General features: G+C 36.0%; 1 protein-coding gene across 1 annotated transcript in view; it reads left to right on the forward strand.

The window, feature by feature from the left end:
* The window catches only part of gria1a (glutamate receptor, ionotropic, AMPA 1a), a 101280-nt gene that overhangs the window by 49338 nt on the left and 28852 nt on the right, over positions 1-23090 (forward strand). Inside the window, 6 exon segments of the mRNA XM_073821111.1 lie at positions 4012-4174; positions 5893-6060; positions 6920-7024; positions 7281-7391; positions 12011-12217; positions 12714-13147. Of these exon segments, the coding sequence (XP_073677212.1) occupies positions 4012-4174; positions 5893-6060; positions 6920-7024; positions 7281-7391; positions 12011-12217; positions 12714-13147 (1188 nt within the window).

The following is a 23090-nucleotide window of genomic DNA, read 5'->3' on the forward strand; positions in this document are numbered from 1 at the left end:
AGAATTTTTTTATGTTCATCGAGGCTGCATTTATTTGATCAAAAATACAGAGAAAATTTTATGTTGTGAACTGTTATAACAGTTTAAAATAATGGTTTTCTAATGCTTTAATAAATTTGTTAAATAATTTTTATTTCTGTGATGCAAAGCTGAAATTTCATCACCCATTACTCATTTTTCAGTGTCTTCAGTGTCACATGATCCTTCTGAAATTATTCTAATATGCGGATTTATTATTTGTATTATCAGTGTTAATATTTTTTGGAACCTGTGATTCTTTTTTCAGAATTCTTTGATGAATAAAAAGTAAGTATAAGTATATAAGTCAAATATAAGTCAGTTGAACACATCCTTGTTTAATAAAAGTATTCATTTCTTTCAGTAAAAAGAAAGAATTGAAATGTACTGAACGCAAACTTTTCAAAATTAATAAAAGACTTCTTTACAAAATATGTTTTCAACATTGATAATAAATCAGAATATTAGAATCATTTCTGAAGGATGATGTGACACTGAAGACTGGAGTAATAATGCTAAAAATTCAGCATTGAATCACAGGAATACATTACAGTTTAAAATATATTCACATAGAAAACAGTTATTTTACATTAAAATAATATTACCTGCATGTTTGATCAAATAAATGCAGCCCCCATGAGCATAAGAAACATCTTTAAAAAAAAACATTAAAAACCACACTGATTTTAAACTTTTGAACGGCAATGTATAACATGTCAAAAATTAAAGCATTTATGCTTTGTGAAATGAGTTTATGAGAGTTTCTGAAGTGTCTTCATGAGCGTTTTGTTTTTGAAATCAGTGAACGCTTCTTTCTGCAAACTGCTTGACTTTGTTTTCTCCTTTAATTTAGTATAAAAATTCTTTTGTTTGGTGAATGAGCTCTTGATTGCCTCCGAAGCCTGCAGTCATCTTGACCGAGGAAAGAATGTGTCGTGTTTCAGACTTGAGAGCTTGTGATGACATGCGTCCCAGTTGTGCGCTCAGTAACAGCCCCGCATAATATGTGCAGTGATGCAGGCAGTCTGCGTATCTCTGATTGCCTTGTTCACTCTCACCGTAGAGAGTGATGAGGCTGTGAAACGAGGTTGTGCGACGTTTTAACCCTGAGGCCAGCCGTGTGATAGTGTTTCCCTCCAAGAATTGATTCAACATTACAGGAGACTTTGAGCTGTCCCTGTGGAATGGTAGGTTACAATAGGGAGAGATTATATTGGTCAGGGGATTCCAAACTGGGATCAGGGGACACCCACAGGGCCGCTGGATGCTGTGTATAAATAAAGTTAGAAAAAAATGTTAAAAACTAAATATCGTATTTTATGCACTACCAGTCAAAAGTTTTTGAACAGTAGGATTTTAATGATTTTTAAAGAAGTGTCTTTGCTCACCAAGCATTTATTTAAGCCAAAGTACAGCAAAAACAGTATTTTGAAATATTTTTACTATTTAAAATAACTGTTTTCTATTTTAATACATTCAGTGTCACGTGATCCTTCAGAAATCATTCCAAAATGCTGATTTACTATTCAAGAAACATTTTTGTTATTATCAATATTTAAAACAGTTGAGTATTCATTTTTTTTTCAGGATTCTTTGATGAATAGAACGATCCAAAGATTTATCTGAAATAAAAGGCTTTCATAACATTATACACTATACCATTCAAAAGCTTGGAGTCAGTATATATATATTTTTTATAAAGGAATTATAGAAATTAATACTTTTTATTAAGCAAGGATGCTTTAAATTGATCAAAAGTGATGATAAAGACATTTATAATGTTACAAAAGATTTCTATTTTAGATAAATGCTGTTCTTCTGAACTTTCTATTCATCAAAGAAACCTGAAAAAAATTCTACTCAGCTTTTTTCGATGTAAAACTAAAAAAAAAAAAAAAATGTTTTTTGAGCAGCAAATCAGAATAAAAGAATTATTTCTGAAGGATCATGTGACTAGAGTAATGATGCTCAAAATTCAGCTTTGAAATCACAAGAATAAGTTACTTTTTTAAATATACTCAGGTAGAAAACAGTTATTTTAAATTGTAAAAATACTTCAAAATGTTACTGTTTTTGCTGTACTTTAGATCAAATAAATGCAGGCTTGGTGAGCAGAAGATACTTCTTTGAAAAAACATTAAAAATCTTACTGTTCAAAAACTTGTGACCGGTAGTGTATTTTATTTTAAGAGGAATATTATATTTTGAGGTCTTTGGCACCACAATATGTAGGTTGACAGCCCTGCCCTCTCTCTATTTAAATTCGATGTAGGTCAATATTGACATATGGGACTTGTTTGCATTGCCGTTTCGTTTTTGCCTGTCAGTGAGGATGTCAGAATATGATGTGATTGATTGCCCAGTCCACACTGTCAAATGTGACAAATGTCTCAAGATTTATATCCTACAGTGTGACATAAAAAACACTGATGTTGCACGATCTGCCAAGTGCGCTGTACAATCACATGCTTCTGACAAGCAACAAAAGGACAAAAACTCCCCTGAGTTGGTGTACGTGTGTGAAAGGGTATTCGAGGTAAGAAACAAGCGTGAGGTCATGTTAGCTGCGCAGTGAATCTTGTTCGTTGCCCTACGGAGCAGATGTTCACAGGGAACACAGGGACACATTACTGCTCCTGGGGGACAAAGCGTGTTAAGGGATAAAAGATCAAAGATCAACACACTTAGAGCCTGACAAGGGCTATTACACTCAAAACTGAGTCAAACACACACACACCAACATGTTAACACAGTTGTATTGAGCTTACACAAATAATTAAATGGCGTAATAAATAAATAAATGAAGTGAAACGTTCTCACTAATTATCCAGGTTAGCTTCAGTTCTGTATCTCAGGTACAAAAAAGTGTGTGGGCTGCTCTGGGGCAGCTTACCTCAGCTGATTGGATTGTGGGAATAGGCCTTGAATTACTAAATAGAGCCTGTGGGATCAAAGGCAGACCTCCGGCAAACTCTCAGTATGTGCCACAGTATTTTTTTACTCCAAATTCCTATTCACATCTCCTGCATTTTCCCGGCACCACATCGTATAACCAGCCTCAGTGGATGAGAGGGATTAGCCTTTTTCATTAAGCGATTGACCCAACCATTCTTTCCATTATAGTTTTAAACCCTGCATTACATTTGACGGCACTCCACAGGCCCGGCCTCCTGCTCTCTCGCTGCACCTGAGCGTTAATGCGAAAATGACTCCCTTCGCTGTGAATTCAACCTCCATTTCCTGTCGAGGTCTTGCGTTGGATTTTTTTTTAAACAATTGCAGGGGACTTGTCATTGTGTTTTATCTCAAATTGGTCTCCCTTTTCAATTTAGTCAGTGGCTTGTCTGCAATGATTGACATTTGGCTGAAATTGGATTTATTAGATTTCTTCTCATTTTCTTGACCATGGAGAACTTCACCTAAGGGATAGTTCACCCAAAAATGAAAATTCTGTCATTAATTACTGACCCTCGTGTCATTCTAAACCTGCAAGATTTTTGTTCATGTTTGGAACACAAATTAAGATTTTTTTTGATTAAATCTGAGAGCTTTCTGACCCTGCATAGACAACTTCCGCATTCATGGCCCGGAAAGGTAGTAAGAACATTGTTAAAATAGTCCATGTGACATCAGTGGTTCAACCGTAATGTTATGAAGCTACAAGAATACCTTTTGCGCAAAGAAAACAAAAATAACGACTTTATTCAACAATTTCTTCTCTTCCATGTCAGTCTTTGTAAAGAGTAAAAAAAGTATTCTAGTAGCTTTGTAAAATTACATTTGAACCACGATTTTATTGATGTCCTTACTACCTTTCTGGGCCTTGAACATGTCAGATTTCATCAAAAATATCTTAATTTGTGTTCGGAAGATGAACAGAGGTCTTACAGGTTTGGAACGACTTGAGGGTGAATAATTAATGAAAGATTTTTTTATTTTTGGATGTACTATGCCTTTAAATCACAGTATGTCATGCATGTTTTTTGTGCTCCTTTAGGGATTCCTTGACATTGACCTGACAGAGTTTAAGAAGGGTGAGGCGAATGTAACAGGCTTCCAGCTGGTGAACTATGCAGACCCTAACGTCAGTAGGATAGTGCAGCAGTGGATGGATTTTGACAACAAAGACGCCAAAGTTCCTAAGCGAGGACTGAAGGTGAGCCACTCAACTGACAACATTAAAGGTTGTATCAGCGATTTCAAGCCTGAAACATAAAGTGTCAAATTCAGCTGACCTTTCTTCACGATCCACTCGCTGCCTGCCCCATAAATCGACTGTAAAAAAAAACGCGTCTCTCTGGTCAGCCTAGGGTCCGAGATATGCCAAAAAAAACAAAGAGACGCGGGTTTTTTTTTACAGTCGATTTATGGGGCAGGCAGCGAGTGGATCGTGAAGAAAGGTCAGCTGAATTTGATACTTTATGTTTCAGGCTTGAAATCGCTGATACAACCTTTAAATCATCCACAGTGTGAAAAACTGAATCTTGATAGATAAAGAATAAAAACAACAATATGTAATTCAGTTGTATAATGAATCACTGTTACAGTAGCCTACACATCAAAATCTGATGACAAAATGCATTCTTTTGATTCTTTTAGTAATAGTCTTTTAGTAATAGTCTAATAGTCACATTTATTTTAATATACAGTTGAGGTCAAAAGTTTACATACACCTTGAAGAATCTGCAAAATGTTAATTATTTTACCAAAATAATAGGGATCATACAAAATGCATGTTATTTTTTATTTAGTACTAACCTGAATAAGGTATTTCACATAGAAGAGAGAATAAAGGAGAAAATAATAGTTGAATTTATAAAAATGGCCCTGTTCAAAAGTTCATACGTTGATTCTCAATACTATGTTGTTACTTGAATGATCCACAGCTGTTTTGTTTGTTTGTTTAGTGATAGTTGTTCATGAATCCCTTGTTGGTCCTGAACAGTTAAACTGCCCGCTGTTCTTAAGAAAAATCCTTAAGGTTCAACAAATTCTTTGGTTTCTCAGCGTCTTTGCGTATTTGAACCCTTTCCAACAATGACTATGATATTGAGATCTGTCTTTTCAGACTGAGGACAACTGAAGCTCTCATATACAACTATTACAGAACTATTACAAAATGCTCAGATGTTCTAGAAGGAAAAACGATGCATTAAGAGCCGGGGGTGTAAACTTTTGAACAGAATGAAGATTTTTCTTATTTTACCTAAATATCATATCTTTTTCATTTAGCACTGCACTTCCGAAGCTACAGAAGATACTTATTGTTACTTGTTTCCCAGAAGACAAAATAAGTCAATAACCCTGATCTTCAAATTCCAAAAGTTTCCACCTCCTGGCTCTTAATGCATTGTGTTTCGTTCTGAAGCATCAGTGAGCATTTAAACCTTCTGTAATAGTTCCATATGAGTCCCTCAGTTGTTCTTAGTGTGAAAAGATGGCTCTAAAAATCATAGTCATTGTTAGACAGGGTTCAAATACAGAAATGCTGAAAAACTAAACAATTTCTTTTGTTTCTGAGGACAAACAAGGGACAAACAGGACAAACAATGAACAACTATCACTAAACAAAAAAAAAAACAGCTGTGGATCATTCAGGCAACAACACAGTATTAAGAATCAAGTGTATGTATACGTTTGAACAGGGCTATTTTTATAAATTCAACTATTATTTTCTATATATAAACATCTTTAATGTAAGATACCGTATCCAGGTCAGTGCTAAATAAAAAAAATAACACTCATTTTGTATGATCCCACTTATTTTGGTAAAATAATTAACATTTTGCAGATTCTGCTAGGTGTATGTAAACTTTTGAACTCAACTTTATGTCTCATATGTCTCTCTGCATTCTTGTTGCGTTCTTTGTGCAGTACACTGGAGCTCTCACATATGATGGAGTCAAAGTCATGTCCACGGCCTTCCAGAACCTCCGCAGGCAGAGGATAGATATATCTCGCCGTGGAAATGCTGGAGAATGTCTGGCCAACCCACCAGCACCTTGGGGCCAAGGCATCGACATTCAGAGAGCACTTCAGCAGGTATCTCACGCCGTTGGGTCTGCACACAGACATATTTTTGAATGAACAGTGTGTTCACAAACATAAGCTTTCCTATCTGTAAGACTGACACGGACTCTAATCTATTCTGAGTGTTCAAAATGAAAGCCCAATAAGCAAATTACATCTTTATCTCATAAAGTTCACATTGATTCACCAAAGAGACCATCACAATCAAATGTGACACTTCAGATAATAAACAAACCCGGTTGGTGATAAACATTTATGCTGGTCATAACAGCACACGACAAGTTATATTTACAAAGAGATACGTGAGGGAAAGAACACCTGGCTTTGTTGTGTTACCCTTAGGCAGATGTTTGTCTCTTTGCCTTGGGCGGCGTATGAAGATTTAGGTGGCGAGGATAGAATTTGGCAGGCGAGGTGGAGCAGAAACCAAATGTGACTTATTGGGAATTTGTAGAAATGCTCTCTGTTTCAGAAAGCGTACTCAAATTGGTATTTTATTTTAGATGTATCTTGTATTTCTCCGTTTCACTTAATTATAAGTCTGAGGAAGTCTAAGCAATGTAGTAAAGTGTGTGTGTGTAGGATTCTTCTTGTAGAAGTAGGCTCTGTCTCACAGTTGCCTGTGGCTGTGTCTGATGAGAGTCTGATGTGTGCTGGACTGAGGCAATTTGGTCCATCTGCTGAGAGGCCGTGGAGATTGATGTTCAACTCGGTCAATTAACTCCATCATGCGGCCTGGGAGACATTCAGTACTGTACACACAGAAGAGGCGCTGTGAGAGATGTACACCCCTCAGAGGAGGAGTACTTGAGATAAAGAAAGAAAGATTTTTTGTCTAAATAAAGATATATTCTATGTGGTTTTTACTCAGGTTCGGATTGAAGGCCTAACGGGACACATTCAATTTAACGAGAAAGGACGAAGGACAAACTACACTGTCAGTGTGATGGAGCTCAAGCCGACAGGACCAAAAAAAGTAAGTGCTTAAATATCAGGAAAAGGATTAGGAAGCCTCTCGATATGACAGACTGTTTCACACTTCTTGCTTTACTTATAGTTCAAACAAAATGTTCACTTTTAAGCTGCAGTATGGTCACTGTTTCAGCAATCCAGTCTACTTCTTCTGGGATAACTAAATGAGTACTGTATTTCATGTAGTGTCTCCGGTGGGATTTCTCAGAAAGATTTATGATGATGCTCAAGTTCCTGTCCCTGATTTGATCTTTTCTCAGGTGGGTTACTGGAATGAGGATGAGAAATTTGTGAGCACGGCGGCCTACATGCCAGGCAGTAACGACACTTACGGACTTCAGAATCGCACGTATATTGTTACCACTATCCTGGTATGTCTTCTTTACATCATTTACATGATTTACTAGTTTTGAAAACATTAAATCTTACAATATTATTTATAACCTTGGGGCCAAGTAAGATTTTTTTTTTCAACCAATAATTGTTTTTTCTTCATTGATAATAATAAGAAATGTTTCTTGTGCATCAAACCAGCATATTGATTTCTGAAGGGTCAAGTGACACTGAAGACTGCAGTAATCGCTGCTAAAAATTCAGCTTTGCCGTTATAGAAAACAAATTGCATTTTAAAATATATTTAAATAAAAAAAGTTATTTTAAATTGTAATAATATTTCAATGATATTACTGTTTTTGCTGTATGTTTTAATCAAATACATGCAGCGTTAAAGCATTAGTTCACTCCAAAATTAAAATTTCCTGATAATTTACTTACCCCTATGTCTGATGTTCATGTGTTTCTTCAGTCGAAAAGAAATTAAGTTTTTTAAGGAAAACATTACAGGATTTTTCTCCATATAGTGGACTTCAAATTGCAGTTTCAGTGCAGCAATAAGAGTCTTATTTGGTAAAACAATCAGTCATTTTGTATAAAAAAAATGCATATATACTTTATACTTACAGTTGAGGTCAAAAGTTTAAATCCCGCTTTCAGAATCTGCAAAATGTTAATTATTTTACCAAAATAAGAGGGATCATACAAAATGCGTGTTATTTTTTATTTAGTACTTACCTGAATAAGTTCACATAAAATATGTTTACATATAGTCCACAAGAGAAAATATTATTTGGAAGGATAAAAATGACCCCATTCAAGTTTTCAGCCCCCTGATTCTAATAACTGTTTTCTTACCTGAATGATCCACAGCTGTGTTTTTTTTAAGTGATAGTTGTTCATGAGTCCCTTGTTTGTCCTGAACAGTTAAACTGCCTGCTGTTCTTTAGATCCTTCAGGTCCCACAAATACTTAAATATGGTTTTCAAGCATTTTTATGTATTTGAACCCTTTCCAACAATGACTGTGTAATTTTGAGATCCATCTTTTCACACTGAGGACAACTGAAAGACTCATATGCAACTATTACAGAAGGTTCAAACGCTCACTGATGCTCCAGAAGGAAAAACAATGCATTAAGAGCCGGGGGGTGAAAACTTTTGAACAGAATGGAGATACAGAATGGAGTACATTTTTCTAATTTTGCCTAAATATCATATTTTTTCATGTAGTACTGCCCTTCAGAGGCTACAGAGGATAGTTACATGTTTTCCAGATGACAAAATAAGTTAAATTTACCCTGATCTTTAAATTCAAAAAGTTTCCGCAGAGCTAGTGCAAGATGAGCATTTGTGATTGAAAAATTAAAATAAAAAAATCTTGAAAATGACAGATTGTTTCACTAGAATAAGACCCTTATTCCTTGGCTAGGATCGTGTAGAGCCCTTTAAAGCTGCACTGAAACTGCAATTTGGACCTTCAACCTGTTGATCTCCTCTGAAGTCCACTATATCTTTTTGACTGAAGATAGACACTAACATCTTGGATGACAGGGGTGAGTTTCAGTGTAGCTTGGCTGTAGTTAAACTACTTTAAATTATGAGTTGCTTGGTAAACTATCCATCTTCAACACTGGACTCCACCATCTCACAAGTCTTCTTCACCATTTTTCTTTTCTTAGAATGGCTGATACATCCCCTCCATGTTTTTATCCCTCAGTATGAAAACGGTAATGCTGTGCTGTGCAGATAAAAGCATGAAGGCTCTTCTGTGCTCTGTCTGTAAATGAGACATTATTGCTCCTCCAGCCACAGTGTTTTCATCTTATACTTAAAGGGGCACCTTGGATTGAATTGCCAGCAGTGGACAAAAGATTAATTTTCCTTTTCTTTATCCTCGTCTGCCATAGATCTTTGGGCTTAGCATGGCATTTTAGCGATTCTCTCGCAAGTTAGGCTTCAGAGGGCATTTATTAACCTTTCATATGTGGACTGCCCGTCTCTTTCCCAGGCAGAGAAAGGGCAGAGTGAGTGGACCGGCCTCCTGATGGAAGGACGTGGAGGGAATAGGTGATAGGACAAAAAAGCAGTAATGGATATCATCGGTGTGGGTTAGGGGCTAAGCGCTCACAAGGGAGTGGGATGGATTGTAGGAAATAGCCTGAGCTGTGCTGTTTGTCCTACAGAGACTGTTTATCAGAGAGGCTGGGAATAGTCGCTTCACCACGGGTGCTCTAAAGAATGATCTGTTTCTCTGAAAGGCAGCGTGTAGGCCATCTTGGAGGTCTGCATTAGCAGGAAATACGCTGCCACTGTGTACTGTCTATTTCTAGAATGCATTGCAGCACAGACGTGACACTGTAATCAAGGGTTTCGGGTTTTGAGGTTTGTTTCTGGAAAGAAAAAAAACTATACATCTCTGTGGCTGTATTTGCTTTTAGTTTCAAACCAATGCTCCACAGTGAGGGTTTTTTTCTTTTCTTTACGCCAGCCCACTCAATTTTTTTTACGCTCTCATGTTATTGGTTCATTGTGAGCTCCTTAGAAAAGTCCTGTTACTGAGTGAGCTGTCAGCAGGGCCTCAGGTGCCGTTTGTGCTGTAATCTCCTCAGGATGTCCAATCTTTCTGAAATATCACAATTGAACTGCTAACTCATATTACAGACCTTCCACAAATAGAATCACCCTACACTTTCTACAGAGTTGATTGCCAGGTCTGTCCCTCATGCTCAGGAACAATGCATCTGAAAATAAACCTGTCAAGTTCACAATGTTTAAAGTAACAATCCACTATTTTATATCTGCTTCGTCAACTCTTTCTTATCCCGGATCCTAGGTGTATATGACTTCCTTCTTTCAGACAAAGGCAGTCAGAGTTATATAAAAAAATGTCCTGCCTCTTCCAAGCTTTATATTGATAGTGAATGGGTGGTGAGATTTTGAAGTCTAATAAAGTGCATCCATCCGTCATAAAAAGTACTCCACATGGCTCAGAGGGTTAATAAAGGCCTTCTGAAATGAATTGGTGAATTTGTGTAAGAAAAAATATCCATATTTAAAATGTTATAAACCGTAATTTCTAGCTTCTGCCAACTGTCACATACACGTTTACTAGAGAGTGGCGTTTCAGAAGATGACATAGGAGGAAGGTGAACACGGTGACGAACACGGAAGCACAGTGGATAGAGAAAAAGAAAACACCAGTCATGAAGAATTAGAAGGACAAAATAAGGATTTGTAAATAAAAATATCAGGGGATTTCAATATAAGCCAAGAGGAGACTGGTTTTCTATTCTCAACGGAGCATACGCTACGCCTACGTCCTATGTCATCTGCTGGAACACCACTCTCTTGTGAATGCACATATGACAGTTAGCAGAAGCTAGAGATTGTGGTTTATAAAGTCTTAAATATGGATATTTTTCTCACAAAATTGCATCTATTTGCTTCAAAATGTCTTTATTAACCCCCGGAGCCATGTGGAGCTCTTTTCATAATGGATGGCTGCACTTTATTGGACTTCAAAATCTCAACAGCCATTCACTGCCATTATAAAGCTTTGAAGAGCCAAGGTATTTTTTAATATAACTCAGATTGTATTAGTCTGAAATATGAAAGTCATGTACACTTAGGATGGCTTGAGGGTGAGTAAATCATGGAGTAATTTTCATTTTTAAGTGAACTATATTATTATCCCTTTAATTCCCCTGTTTGTCTTAAAAGGAATACGCAGTTATTCACACATTTTTTAGTTTACAATCTCCAATAGTTAAATAAATACCAGGTCTTATATGCAAGCGTACTGTAAATATGTGGCTGTCTACTAGGGATGTAACAATATCAAAATCAAAGTTCACTGTACGATTTTTGTTGTGGTATTTTTTTAAAAAGACAATCTGATAAAAAAAATCTTTAAAATGTTCTTAAGAAAACTTAAGTCAGAAAAAAGTCAGTGAATTAAATTGTACCTGAACTCACTCAACCGTCTTTTTTTGTGATACAATGTCTAATTTACATTCACACTGGTGTTTTAGGAAGCCAAAAAAAGATAAATAATAATAATAATAATAACAACAATGACAGTAATAGCCATATATTACATTACATAATTGCAACTGCAAAATAAATTAAAATAAATATTTCATAGTTATATTATTTTTGCTTTACACTGCAGTAAGGATTGCAATTGCAATACTTCTTTCATAATTTCTACACTTGAAAGAGATATTTTGAATTTGGACTGCAGTAATGTTACCCATTTAAATCGCCGGAAATGACAGGAGATCTTTTATTTTAAAGGAAAACTCCAGTGAACTTCAGCGACAACAGGCTTAACACATCTGACTACAAATCTAGTGAAATGCTGTAATCATCTGCCACGAAAATAAAGCATAACTGGTGGCCGTTGCGTTTCCAAACGCATGCTAAACTCACAGCACATGCAATAAATGAGTTTACTGCATTCATTTACTGTGAACTGAGCCATTCTGAGGTGTGGAAAACACTGGATCACGAGCTGATTGCCTGAATGAAGTGCACGCTTCTCTTTGAAACGTGCAGAGAAAACTTGATGAAGGAATGACAGATGTCGAGACAGTTTGGCTATCGTGATTTTGATATCGTTACATCCCTATTGTCTACCTGTGTGTCCTGACTAGGAATCACCATATGTCATGCTGAAGAAGAACCACGAGCAGTTTACAGGAAACGATAAGTATGAGGGCTACTGTGTGGAACTGGCAGCTGAGATAGCCAAACATGTAGGATACCACTACATACTCAAGATAGTGGCTGATGGGAAATATGGAGCCAGAGATCCTGAGACCATGATGTGGAATGGGATGGTTGGAGAGCTTGTCTATGGTGTAAGTGCTACATTGTATTTTCTCACTGCATATATCCACACCTGAAGGTCAAAGCGTTAAGGAAGAATGGAAGAGAACACAAAGAACTCAATAGCTTTTTACCAGCTATGCTACTGATTCAGAAAATCCACTGGTTTAAAATCTAAATCATTTTAATCAACATTCCTGTACTGAGAAATCTAATCATTACTGTACTGAGAAAAGCAGAGACCTTAATCAGAATGAAACGAGGTTCGGTAATTGAGCCAAAAGGATTTGCATTTTCACCTCAGTAATAACACAGAATAAGAAAACTCTTCCTGGAAAGGTGTTTAGATAGAGGTTGAGAGGTTAGAACAAGTCCGCTCTGTATTTATAGCACACGTTTTCAATAAACACAACAAGTAAGAAAAATGACTCAAGCAGGTCTGTGTCATTTCCTGGGTCCATGTGTAAATGTATATTTAACAATGTATGTTTAGTATTTATTCCAATAACATCTCATATTCTTCTGCAGAAAGCTGATGTAGCTGTGGCCCCACTGACCATCACTCTGGTCAGGGAGGAAGTCATTGATTTCTCCAAACCCTTTATGAGCCTCGGCATCTCCATCATGATCAAAAAGCCCACCAAATCCAAGCCTGGTGTGTTCTCCTTCCTGGACCCTCTGGCCTATGAGATCTGGATGTGTATTGTGTTCGCCTACATTGGCGTGAGCGTGGTGCTTTTCCTAGTCAGCCGCTTCAGTCCCTATGAGTGGCACGCAGATGACTGCGAGGAAGGAGCTGAGCAGAACCCTAACCAACCCTCCTCGTCATCCGCCCAACCAGGTCAGGGCCAGCAGAACCAAAACCAGCAGAGTCAGGAGCAGTCCAACGAGTTTGGCATCTTCAACAGTCTCTGGTTCTCATTGGGAGCTTTCATGCAGCAGGGCTGTGATATTTCCCCCAGGTAAGATGCCATTTTGTTTTTGTTCAGTGCTTTTGCAACTGGTTTTGGTTTTGAGTTTTGGAAGGGGGGGTGGGGGGGACTGATATGTTCTCAGACCTGCGAGATATCGAGTTTATATCAATTGCGTGTTATAAAGTCAGATTTGCAAGATAGAAACTCGCAATTCTGACAAAAAAAATCAGAATTGTGAGTTTATATCTTGCAATTTGGACTTTATTTGTCATAACTGCGACTTTATTTCTTAAAATTGTGAGTTTTTTTCTCACAATTTTGACTATCACACAATACTGACTTTATAACTCGCTAATACAATTCTCAGAATTGTTAGATATTCTGACTTTTTTCTCAAAATTGCATGAGACAAACTTGCAAATCTGACCTTTTTTTCTCCGAATTGTGATATTAATTTGCATTTCTGACTTTTTTTTCTCCGAATTTTAAGAATTGCAAGTTTCTATCTTGCCTTTCTGACTTTGTCTGAATTGTGACTTTTTTTTCAGAATTGCGAGTTTAACCCTCACAATTTTGAGTTTATATCATGCAGTACTGAATTTATAACTCACAACTGCAAGTTTTTTTAATGCATTTCTGAGAAAATGTCAGAACTGCAAGTTTGTATGACACAATTCTGAGAATCAGAATTGAAAGATGTAAACTTGCAATTGCGAGATAAAAGAGACCTTTTTTATTTTTTATTCAGTGGTAGAAATGGGCTTTCATACAAAACAATGTATGCTTGTCGCAAATGAATTTATATTCAATGTTACTTGGGTTGTATTTTCTTTTACTTTTCAATTTTTTTTTTTTGTGGTTCTTTTGAATTTGTTGGCATATCATGCAACCTGTCCATGTTGGCATTCATCTAATTTGGCTTTGACCAAGTGACAGATGAATTCGCAGCAAAATACCATAAAGTTTGGGCACACAGCGTTTGACGGCAACAGAAAAAAAAAGAGAAGCAATTTACTTTTATTTGTTTATAAGCTGTTTATTTTGCTAGCTTACTCCACTATACCATTGTATGGTTAGTTGCATTTCATTATGATGATTTCTTCATCATCGTTTTCAGATGCAAATGATGCAACGGTTCAGAGCATTCATATAGATTCCCATGCTGAAGATGTTCAAATCTATCTTAAATGTTTGGGGTCTAGTTATTTCTCAGTGGTGCTGTTGTGTGGCTCTTGGCACATAACTGGGTTGTGTTTGTAGTTTAGTAATTTTGCATTTGCACAGCTGGTTTGTGGTACATGGCAGTATTTCTGAAGATCAGATGGAGCAGCACATCCACTTGGACCGGACACAAGCCTAATGCCACAGTGTCTAATGAGCGGAGACAGCAGCTCTTTGAAAGGCAGATTAAAGTGCCGAACATCGGAGCCTTTTACTCTGTGCTGCTGGTGCGCAGGGCCTGAAATGAAGTGTCTCTCTCTCTACACAGTTGCTGGACTCTCAAAGGTCACCAATTAAAATCCTAATTAATAGGGGGTGAAGCTGGCAACATGAGGTCAATGGCTGTGGGTTTTAAGGGCGTAGGGAGGGAGAGTGCAGTAGGCCTCAGAGAGAGAAATGTCAGCGTTCCGGCACCAGATAGCATTCACAACTGTAGGCAACACACAAGTCTAGCAGATGCTTAAAACTAACTTTACAGATGGAATCCTATATTCCAGGTTTTGCAATATAATTAAATGTCTATCTGATATGTGAGCCTCTTTTAAAAGAAGGGGGGGGGGGGTATATAAACGTGTGGCTGTGGTTGATATAATATTTGTTCCAACACAAACTGAGTGATTTAAAGGTATACATTTGTATTTTTCCCTGTGTTTTCATTCTCAAACTGTTCTAAACAGTAGACAACTCAATTATGCTTTCTAAGATATCTACATTTTAGACAAAATCAAAGGCAGGGTCATCCATATTGAAGGTATTGAATCCTATAATGCACTGCAATTTTACATTGGCTTTTAGTATGAATTTGAAAGCTTTAAGGTTATCTATACACTAATGTGCTCCAAAACAATGACAAAAATTGCGTTTAGAAGACATAAGAATTTTAAACCTACAATGTCTAACTTTCGATAATATGGATCAGCGATTTTAATGACATCACCCTGCACTTCAGCTCTTATCAGATTTTCTGTCCAATCAAATGCTCTCTAAAATTTGGGGAGTCCCGCCCCCTACACTATAAATAAACAATGAAGCTGTGACTGAAATCTGTCACTCGTTTACAGAATTTGTATTTCATGTACGGTGAATGGTATGCATTGCACATATAAAGCACATTTCAAAGCACTTCAAAGCACAAATGCGCTTGATGCTGCCTGTGTAGACAAGGGAGCTCATTGATATTTGGAACAGAGCACATATTATTTTTCCAGTTTTGCCTGTGAATGTCATTCTATCAACATAGCAATAATTGTACCCTTCCTTTTTTTGAGGGGACAATTACTACTATAAGTATAATTACTAATGGGTACGTTGGCAGGGAGTCATTAAGAATCTAAGCTGTGATGAGTAAATCATGAGTTCAGTTTCACAGGTAACATCTCTCACGCATTTTAGTGTGGGTTTTATGTTGAGCAGTGCCTGTAGATGTATGGCAGTGTGTACTTTGTTTACCATGAGTGCTCACTTTTTTGCTGTTAGTATTATTATGTCATTCTTGGCATTCCTATTTTGTCTGCAAGTGCGAGAGCAATAGCAATGTGTTGATAAATCTTTTTTAACACCTAAATGCTGCTTTTTTCCCAAAAATTTCAACAGTGACTGTCCTACACTAGCTAATTTGCATTAACATAATGGTAGTAGGTCCACAGCACTATGCTGTCACCTTGGTTCCCAGTGTGCACTGTTGTATGAATATATTATACTGTTGTAGAACCACAATGATATATTAATGTTTTGTCTGTAAGATTTTACTGTTACTTGCCAAGGCTCCATCTATCAGTATTACATTTAAAATTTAAATATTATTACAATTTAAAATGATGTTTTCTATTTTAATATATTTTAAAATGTAATGTCTCTCTCACCTCCCCTGAGCCCATTGAGTTTTAACAGACCCCCTGAAGTTTGGTGGGGGGTAATTAAGAATGAATGGGGAAAGTCACATGAGAGGAGGCAATGCATCCATTGCGATATGACTGGTTATGTTTGGCTGTGATTGGTTCATGCTATAAATCCCGCCTCTTGTGTTCATGCGTGTTCTGCATTTGCAGATTAGTCTGAATTAACAATATAATGGCATTAATGGGAAGACTAATTTAAAAAAAGTAAGTTAACAAATCACACACTTAGATAAAACCACTTTGTTGCATCAAAATAAGACCCTGGACCACAAAACCCGTCTTAAGTAGCACATTTGTAGCAGTAGCCAAAAATACATTGTATGGGTCAAAATGATAGATTTTTCTTTTATGCCAAAATCATTAGTATATTTAGTAAAGATTTTGTAAATTTCCTACGGTAAATATTTCAAAACGTACTTTTTGATTAGTAATATGCATTGCTTTGGATAACTTTAAAAGGCAATTTTCTCAATATTTAAATTTTTTTGCACCCTCAGATTCCATATTTTCAAATAGTTGTATCTCTCAGACAAATATTGTTCTATTGTCATACATCAAAGCTTCTTTATTCAGCTTTCAGATGATGTAGAAATCTCAATTTCAAAAAACTGACCCTTATGACTGGTTTTGTGGTCCAGGGTCACAAATGGCCTGAAAACATGATCTGTGGAAGTTTTTTAGTGAGTGAGCTTCAGATTGGTGACATTTAAAGTAAATTTCTATGTCTGTGACATATTTACAGAGCTTTGATGACCAAAGATCCCAAAAATTCTAAGATAGTTAGAAGTTTTTAAAGTTCACAAATATAATATAATATAATGTTTAAATGGTTACTGCCTTGAGTTATTATTTTGGTATAAATGTAAAATGCTTAAAAACACCACCTTGATTACATTGATAATTTAAAAAAATAGTGAAAGTGATGTTGATTTTCTAAAGAAAATGTGATTGGGACAAAAAAAAAAAAAAGACTTTGATGACTTTGGTGTGTAAAATGACCTTAACCTGATTACTGATTCACAGTGATAAATCTTGTACAGTTCTGCTCAGTGTACAGTCTGTCATCCAGCATATCAGAACATACAGACAGCGTATGTCTCTGCGAGCTCCTGTATGAATTGATTGTTCTGTCTCAGCAGTGGTGTTGAAATGTCAGTGGTGTGAGGGAGAGCAGCACGCCGCTTTCCTGTGGATGTCTCCTGTGATGGGGCGCGGAGAGGCTTCAGAGGATCTTAATTAGACCGTGTCATTTCTCCCTGTCATTTCTCTCCATGACTCAGACTCTGCAAAGTGGAATCGACAATGTTGTAGTGATTATACCTTCTCTCTCCGTGTCACTGAAGTTCTATAAACAAGTGAGAACGGGCTGCGGATGGCGTGTCCGCATTGCGGGTGAACATGTTTCGCCGTCTTGAACACGTCACCTCAGACACTGCTGTATGAGCAACCGTGCGTGACTGGATATTCACGATTCTGTTTTTGTGATGACATTTAATTAGTAATGAGAGGAGAGAGTGGACGATAACGCGAGTGCGGCAGCAGCATTAACAACTTCCATTATGCTTCTTTAATCATGGGTAGTCAGAGCTCCTACTCTCTGTGATCATCTGCATTTGAATTTACACACTTCGCCTTCCCGTCTAATGAGTGATGATAGGTTGAATGGTGAGTGCTATGGTTTGCCCCTTCATGTGCTATTTATTCTTTGGGAGAAAAAATCCCTGTTCAAATGTCAGACCTGTCACTCAAACCTCCCCATCAGGCCTAATTTATGCAAGCCACTCAAGATAATGTTTATCTCCTCATACAGGTGCCCACAATCCCATATCTTACATGGTTACATTGTCCTTCTCTTTTTCTTTAGGGTTTCTCTTCTCTTCTCTTCTCTTCTTCTCTTCTCTTCTCTTCTCTTCTCTTCTCTTCTCTTCTCTTCTCTTCTCTTCTCTTCTCTTCTCTTCTCTTCTCGCAAGTTATAAAACAAGAATTTTGGGATATAAACTCACAGATTTTCAATTCTGAGAAAAAAGTCAATCTTGTGATATAATTCATAAAAAATCTGAGATGTAAACTTGCAACTGCTAGAAAAAAGTTAGAAATGCAAGTTATCTTAATATCTTGCAATTCTTGTTTTGTAACCTGCAATTATGAATTTATATCTCACAATTGTGAGAAAAAAAGGCAAAGTTGCAAGATACAAACTCACATTTGAAAGAGAAAATATCAGAATTGCATCTCAAATTCTGAGAAAAAAGTCCAAATTTTGCAAAAAAAAAAAAGTCAGAATTATGAGTTTTTGTTTGAGAATTGTGAGTTGACTTTATTTCTCGCAATTTCAAGTTAATATGCCGCTATTCTCACTTTATAACTCCCAATTGTGAGTTTATATCTCAAAATTCTGAGAAAAATAAGTCAAAATTGTGTGGAAAAAGTCAGAATTGTGAGATATAAATTTGCAATTGCGAGAAAAATGTCAGAATTGCAAGATACAAACTCAGATTCGCAAGAAGAAAGGTCAGAGTTGCAAGTTTTTGTTTGAGAATTGCAGGTTGACTTTATTTCTCGCAATTTCAAGTATATATCCCGCTATTCTGACTTTATAACTCACAATTGTGAGTTTATATCTCAAAATTCTGAGAAAAATAAGTCAAAATTGTGTGGAAAAAGTCAGAATTGTAAGATATATATATTCGCAATTGCGGAAAAAAAAAAGGCAGAATTGCGAGATACAAACTCAGATTCGCAAGAAAAAAAAATCAGAATTGCACGTTTTTATTTTAGAATTGCGAGTTGACTTTATTTCTGGCAATTACAAGTTAAAATCCTGCTATTCTGACTTCATAATTCACAATTGCAAGTTTATATCATATATTTTGGAGAAATAACTTTATAACTCACAACACTGAGTTTAAATCTCACAATTCTGACTTGATGAAAAATTCACAATTACCTTTTTTTATTTCCATAGATTTCTATTCTAATATATTTTAAAATGTAGTTTATTCCTGTAATTCAAAGCTACAATTTTTAGCAGCCATTACTCCCGTCTTCAGAGCCGCATGATCCATAATATTTTTATAAAAAACAGTGACACTTTTTTAGGATGCTTTGATGAGTACGTTCAGAAGAACATATGAAATAGAAATAATAGAAATAGAAATAAAGGAACTGATTGTCATTTAATTTCTTTCACATTCACACCTGTACATTTTGTACATTTCTAAATCTTCCCAGTCACTTCATGATTCATAGACTCTGGCAGGAATCCCCCACAGTCCCCTGAAAGGAATGACATGCTCTCACTCACAGAGCACGTCGTCCCTTGTGTCATGCTTGGTTTGCTCCTCTCAGCTCTGCTGTACCTCCGTCACTCCTGTTCATTTAGTCTTCACTTGGCTCTTTTTGTCCCTCTGTGTTCCAGAGGCACATAGCGGGTCGGTTCAGGTAATCTGTACTAAGAGCAGACAGGATCTAGCTGTTGAGTGGTTGATGGATCCTGTTACACTGATGATGGCTCTCATAGAACAAGGATCTTTTCCATACCTCTCAGCATTCTGCCCACAATGGCACATCAAACGTCATTTTGTGTCATTACACCAACACACACAACCGCACTTCAGTGGCCCACATCACACCTGCTATAATGATTAAGTTTGTAGAGGATAAAATATTTTTCAGGTTTTTGTGTATTTCTGTGCTCACTTGACACATCTACCTTTGTGTGAATGACTAAGTGATCCTTAGTCATACTGAGAATAACAAAAATGAAGTGGCTGGGACAAGTTCTGCAAATCATGTGAAGCCTAGATGCTTATTATGTTTCAGCTAGTCTAATACTCACCAAGGCTACATTTATTGTGATTTAATTTTATTTAAAAAAAGATAATTGTGACTTTTTATCTAAAAATTGCATGTTTATATCTCACAATTCTAAGAAAATGACAGAATTGCAAGGAAAAAAAAGTCAGAATTGTGAGATACAAACATGCAATTGAGGAAAGAAAGTCAAAATTTTTAGATAAAAACTCTTCTTACTTTTTTCTTGCAACTGCAAGTTTGTATCTCACAATCCCTGACTTTTTCCTTACAATTGGAAGTTTATATATCACAGTTCTGACTTTTTTTTCTCGCAATTGCAAGTTTATATCTCACAATTCTGAGAAAAAGTCAGAATAGTGAGTAAAAATGAGAACTGTGAGTTACAAACTTCTAATTGTGAGGAAAAAAGTCAAGAATTATGAGATATAAACTCAAAGTTTGGAGAAATTAGGTCAGAATTGTGTGATTAAAAACGCTTCTTATTTTTTTTCTTGAAACTGCGAGTTTGTATCCTGCAATCCTTGACTTAATATAAATATAAATATAAAAGAGATATAAACTCACAAATGTGAGTTACCAATTTTAAGGTGAAAAACACTGTTATCTGTTATCAGAATAGCGATTTGCTATGTCGCACAATTTTGACTTAACTCACAATTCTGAGAATAAGTCGTAACTGCGAGATATCATTTTGCAATTCTGAGGAAAAAAAGTTGCAATTCTGACTTTATATGTGAAATAAAAAGTCACAATTACCTTTTTAAATTTTTTATTCAGCGGAATTGGGCATCCAAATTAAATATATTCATTATACATTACATATATACTGTACATCAAAGAAAAATTTTCAGAATCATTAAAATTGTGTCTCATTATCCTTCGGAAATCATTCTAATATGCTGATTTGCTGCTCAAGAAACATTTAGTATAATTATCAGTGTTGAAAAAGGCTTTCCTGCTTTAATATTTGTGGAAACTGTGATGCATTTTTTAAGATTTTTTAATTATAAAGTTCAATAGGATTATAAATACTTAAGATTAAGATTAATAACCATCACTTAAGATTACGTTACTTCAAACTATTTAGAGAATTCAATAATAAAATTTTACACCTGAATTTTCAATTTTCCCCCACATTATATTCATTAGGCCAACAATTATATTTGTTTGCCGATGCACATTGATGTTTAAATTCAGCATGTCATTTCATATGTAATATTCATGCTACTGTAACGCTCGCTTGGTTTCCTTGATGTTTCATTTAGACTCTTTAAATTACTCTTTGTCTGTCAATATGCATTTCTTTCCATCTTTGTACTGCTTTTAGCTAATTCTATTGCATCATACGGTAGTCAAAGACATATAAAAGCGAAATTAAAAGATACTGTCAGACATGCTTTTTGGAAGAAGATGAAAGTTTGGTGAGGTCTGTTTTTTCTTGTTGCATTGTGCAACAGGCCTCCTGAAGAGAGAGCATGAACATAAGAACAGGAGCAGCAACAGTTTTCTTTTTAATTATCTTCAGTGAAGCAGTCCCTGGAGGATTCCACTTAGACTTTGTTTTGCAGTTTCCTCTGAGGAGCTACATCGCTTATTAGTTATTTAGAGAAACCGCCTGAGTCGGTGTCCAGCGTTCTGCATATTTACTTGAGCGCTCATGATTTGCCTCACATCAGCTCATTTATTTCCAATGAAACTACTGTCTTCCTGCGCTATTGTTTTGCTTCAGGTATTTGAAATAACAGAAATTATAAAACACATGCCTAAAATGTATAGGTTAATAAAAGTTTCTACTTTCCCCATGCAGCATTAATCACACCAAAGAAACACACAAAAGGACCTGTTATATAATATCTTAAAGAGATAGTCCACCCAAAAATTTACTCAACCTCATGCTGTTGTACCAGACCTGTATGACTTACTTACTAGGAAACGGCTGAAGAAAAACATTTACTATTGAATATGTGATGTTATAATATCCAAAGTAAATTAAAACTGTAGAAACTTGGTGGTGTGTCTGATTAAAACACTGAAAGATACCAGTCCTTTGCTCTCTTTATTCCACTGAAGTGAAGAATCATAAATCTTTCGCAATTAACATGACACGTAGTTCACAAATTCACATGGAGCAGGACTACCATGATGGACACGATGAACAGGATGCACAGGATGCACAACAGGATAGTTTTAAGTCACTACAAACAATATAAAAAGAGAATCAAACTCATACAACAACTCATCAATAAACATCAGTATTGTACTCAATCCAAATGAGGATTGAATATCCAAACAATTCAAATAAACAAATTCAAGCTATACAATGAGCAAACAAACTTACTTAACACATCCTAAGGAAAGGACTCAAAGGACATGGTTGGGTGCCAATTCAAACACCCACACCTCACCAAGGCAGAAAAGGGACAAAGGAAGGAAGTGAGGTCTATTTATAGACCTCAACCAGGGGGATTATGGGTAATGGAGTGCACCAGATATGGGTTCACCGTAAATGTAGTTTACTAGAAATTGTGGGTAATGTAGTACAAATAAAAATAAAGAAAAAAATAGGAAAAAACAAACGAGTCAAATTCACAACATTTACCCCAACCGAATGGTCAAACAACCCTTTCGCTGAGTTTGTCCATATTTTACCTAGCACTAAGTTGTATTTAACCGAGCGGAGTGTACAGCATTTATTAACCTTTGGTAACCTTCATTTACACATTTACTAACATTTTTTAAAATCAAAAGTGAAAACCACTGAGTGAACGATTGTATTGTATTTTATTAGCTAACACTGACAAAGGTTAATAAATTTGAATGTTTGAATATGTGTGTGTGTGTGTGTGTGTGTGTGTGACCCTGGACCACACAACCAGTCTTAAGTAGCACAGGTGTATTTGTAGCAATAGCCAAAAATACATTTTATAGGTCAAAATTATCGATTTTTTTCTTTTATGTCAAAAATCATCATGATATTAAGTAAAGATCATGTTCCATGAAGATATTTTGTAAATTTCCTCCTGAAAATATATTAAACTTTATTTTTGATTAGTAAT

This window comes from Garra rufa, chromosome 16, assembly GCF_049309525.1.
Source record: "Garra rufa chromosome 16, GarRuf1.0, whole genome shotgun sequence".
NCBI lineage: Eukaryota > Metazoa > Chordata > Actinopteri > Cypriniformes > Cyprinidae > Garra > Garra rufa.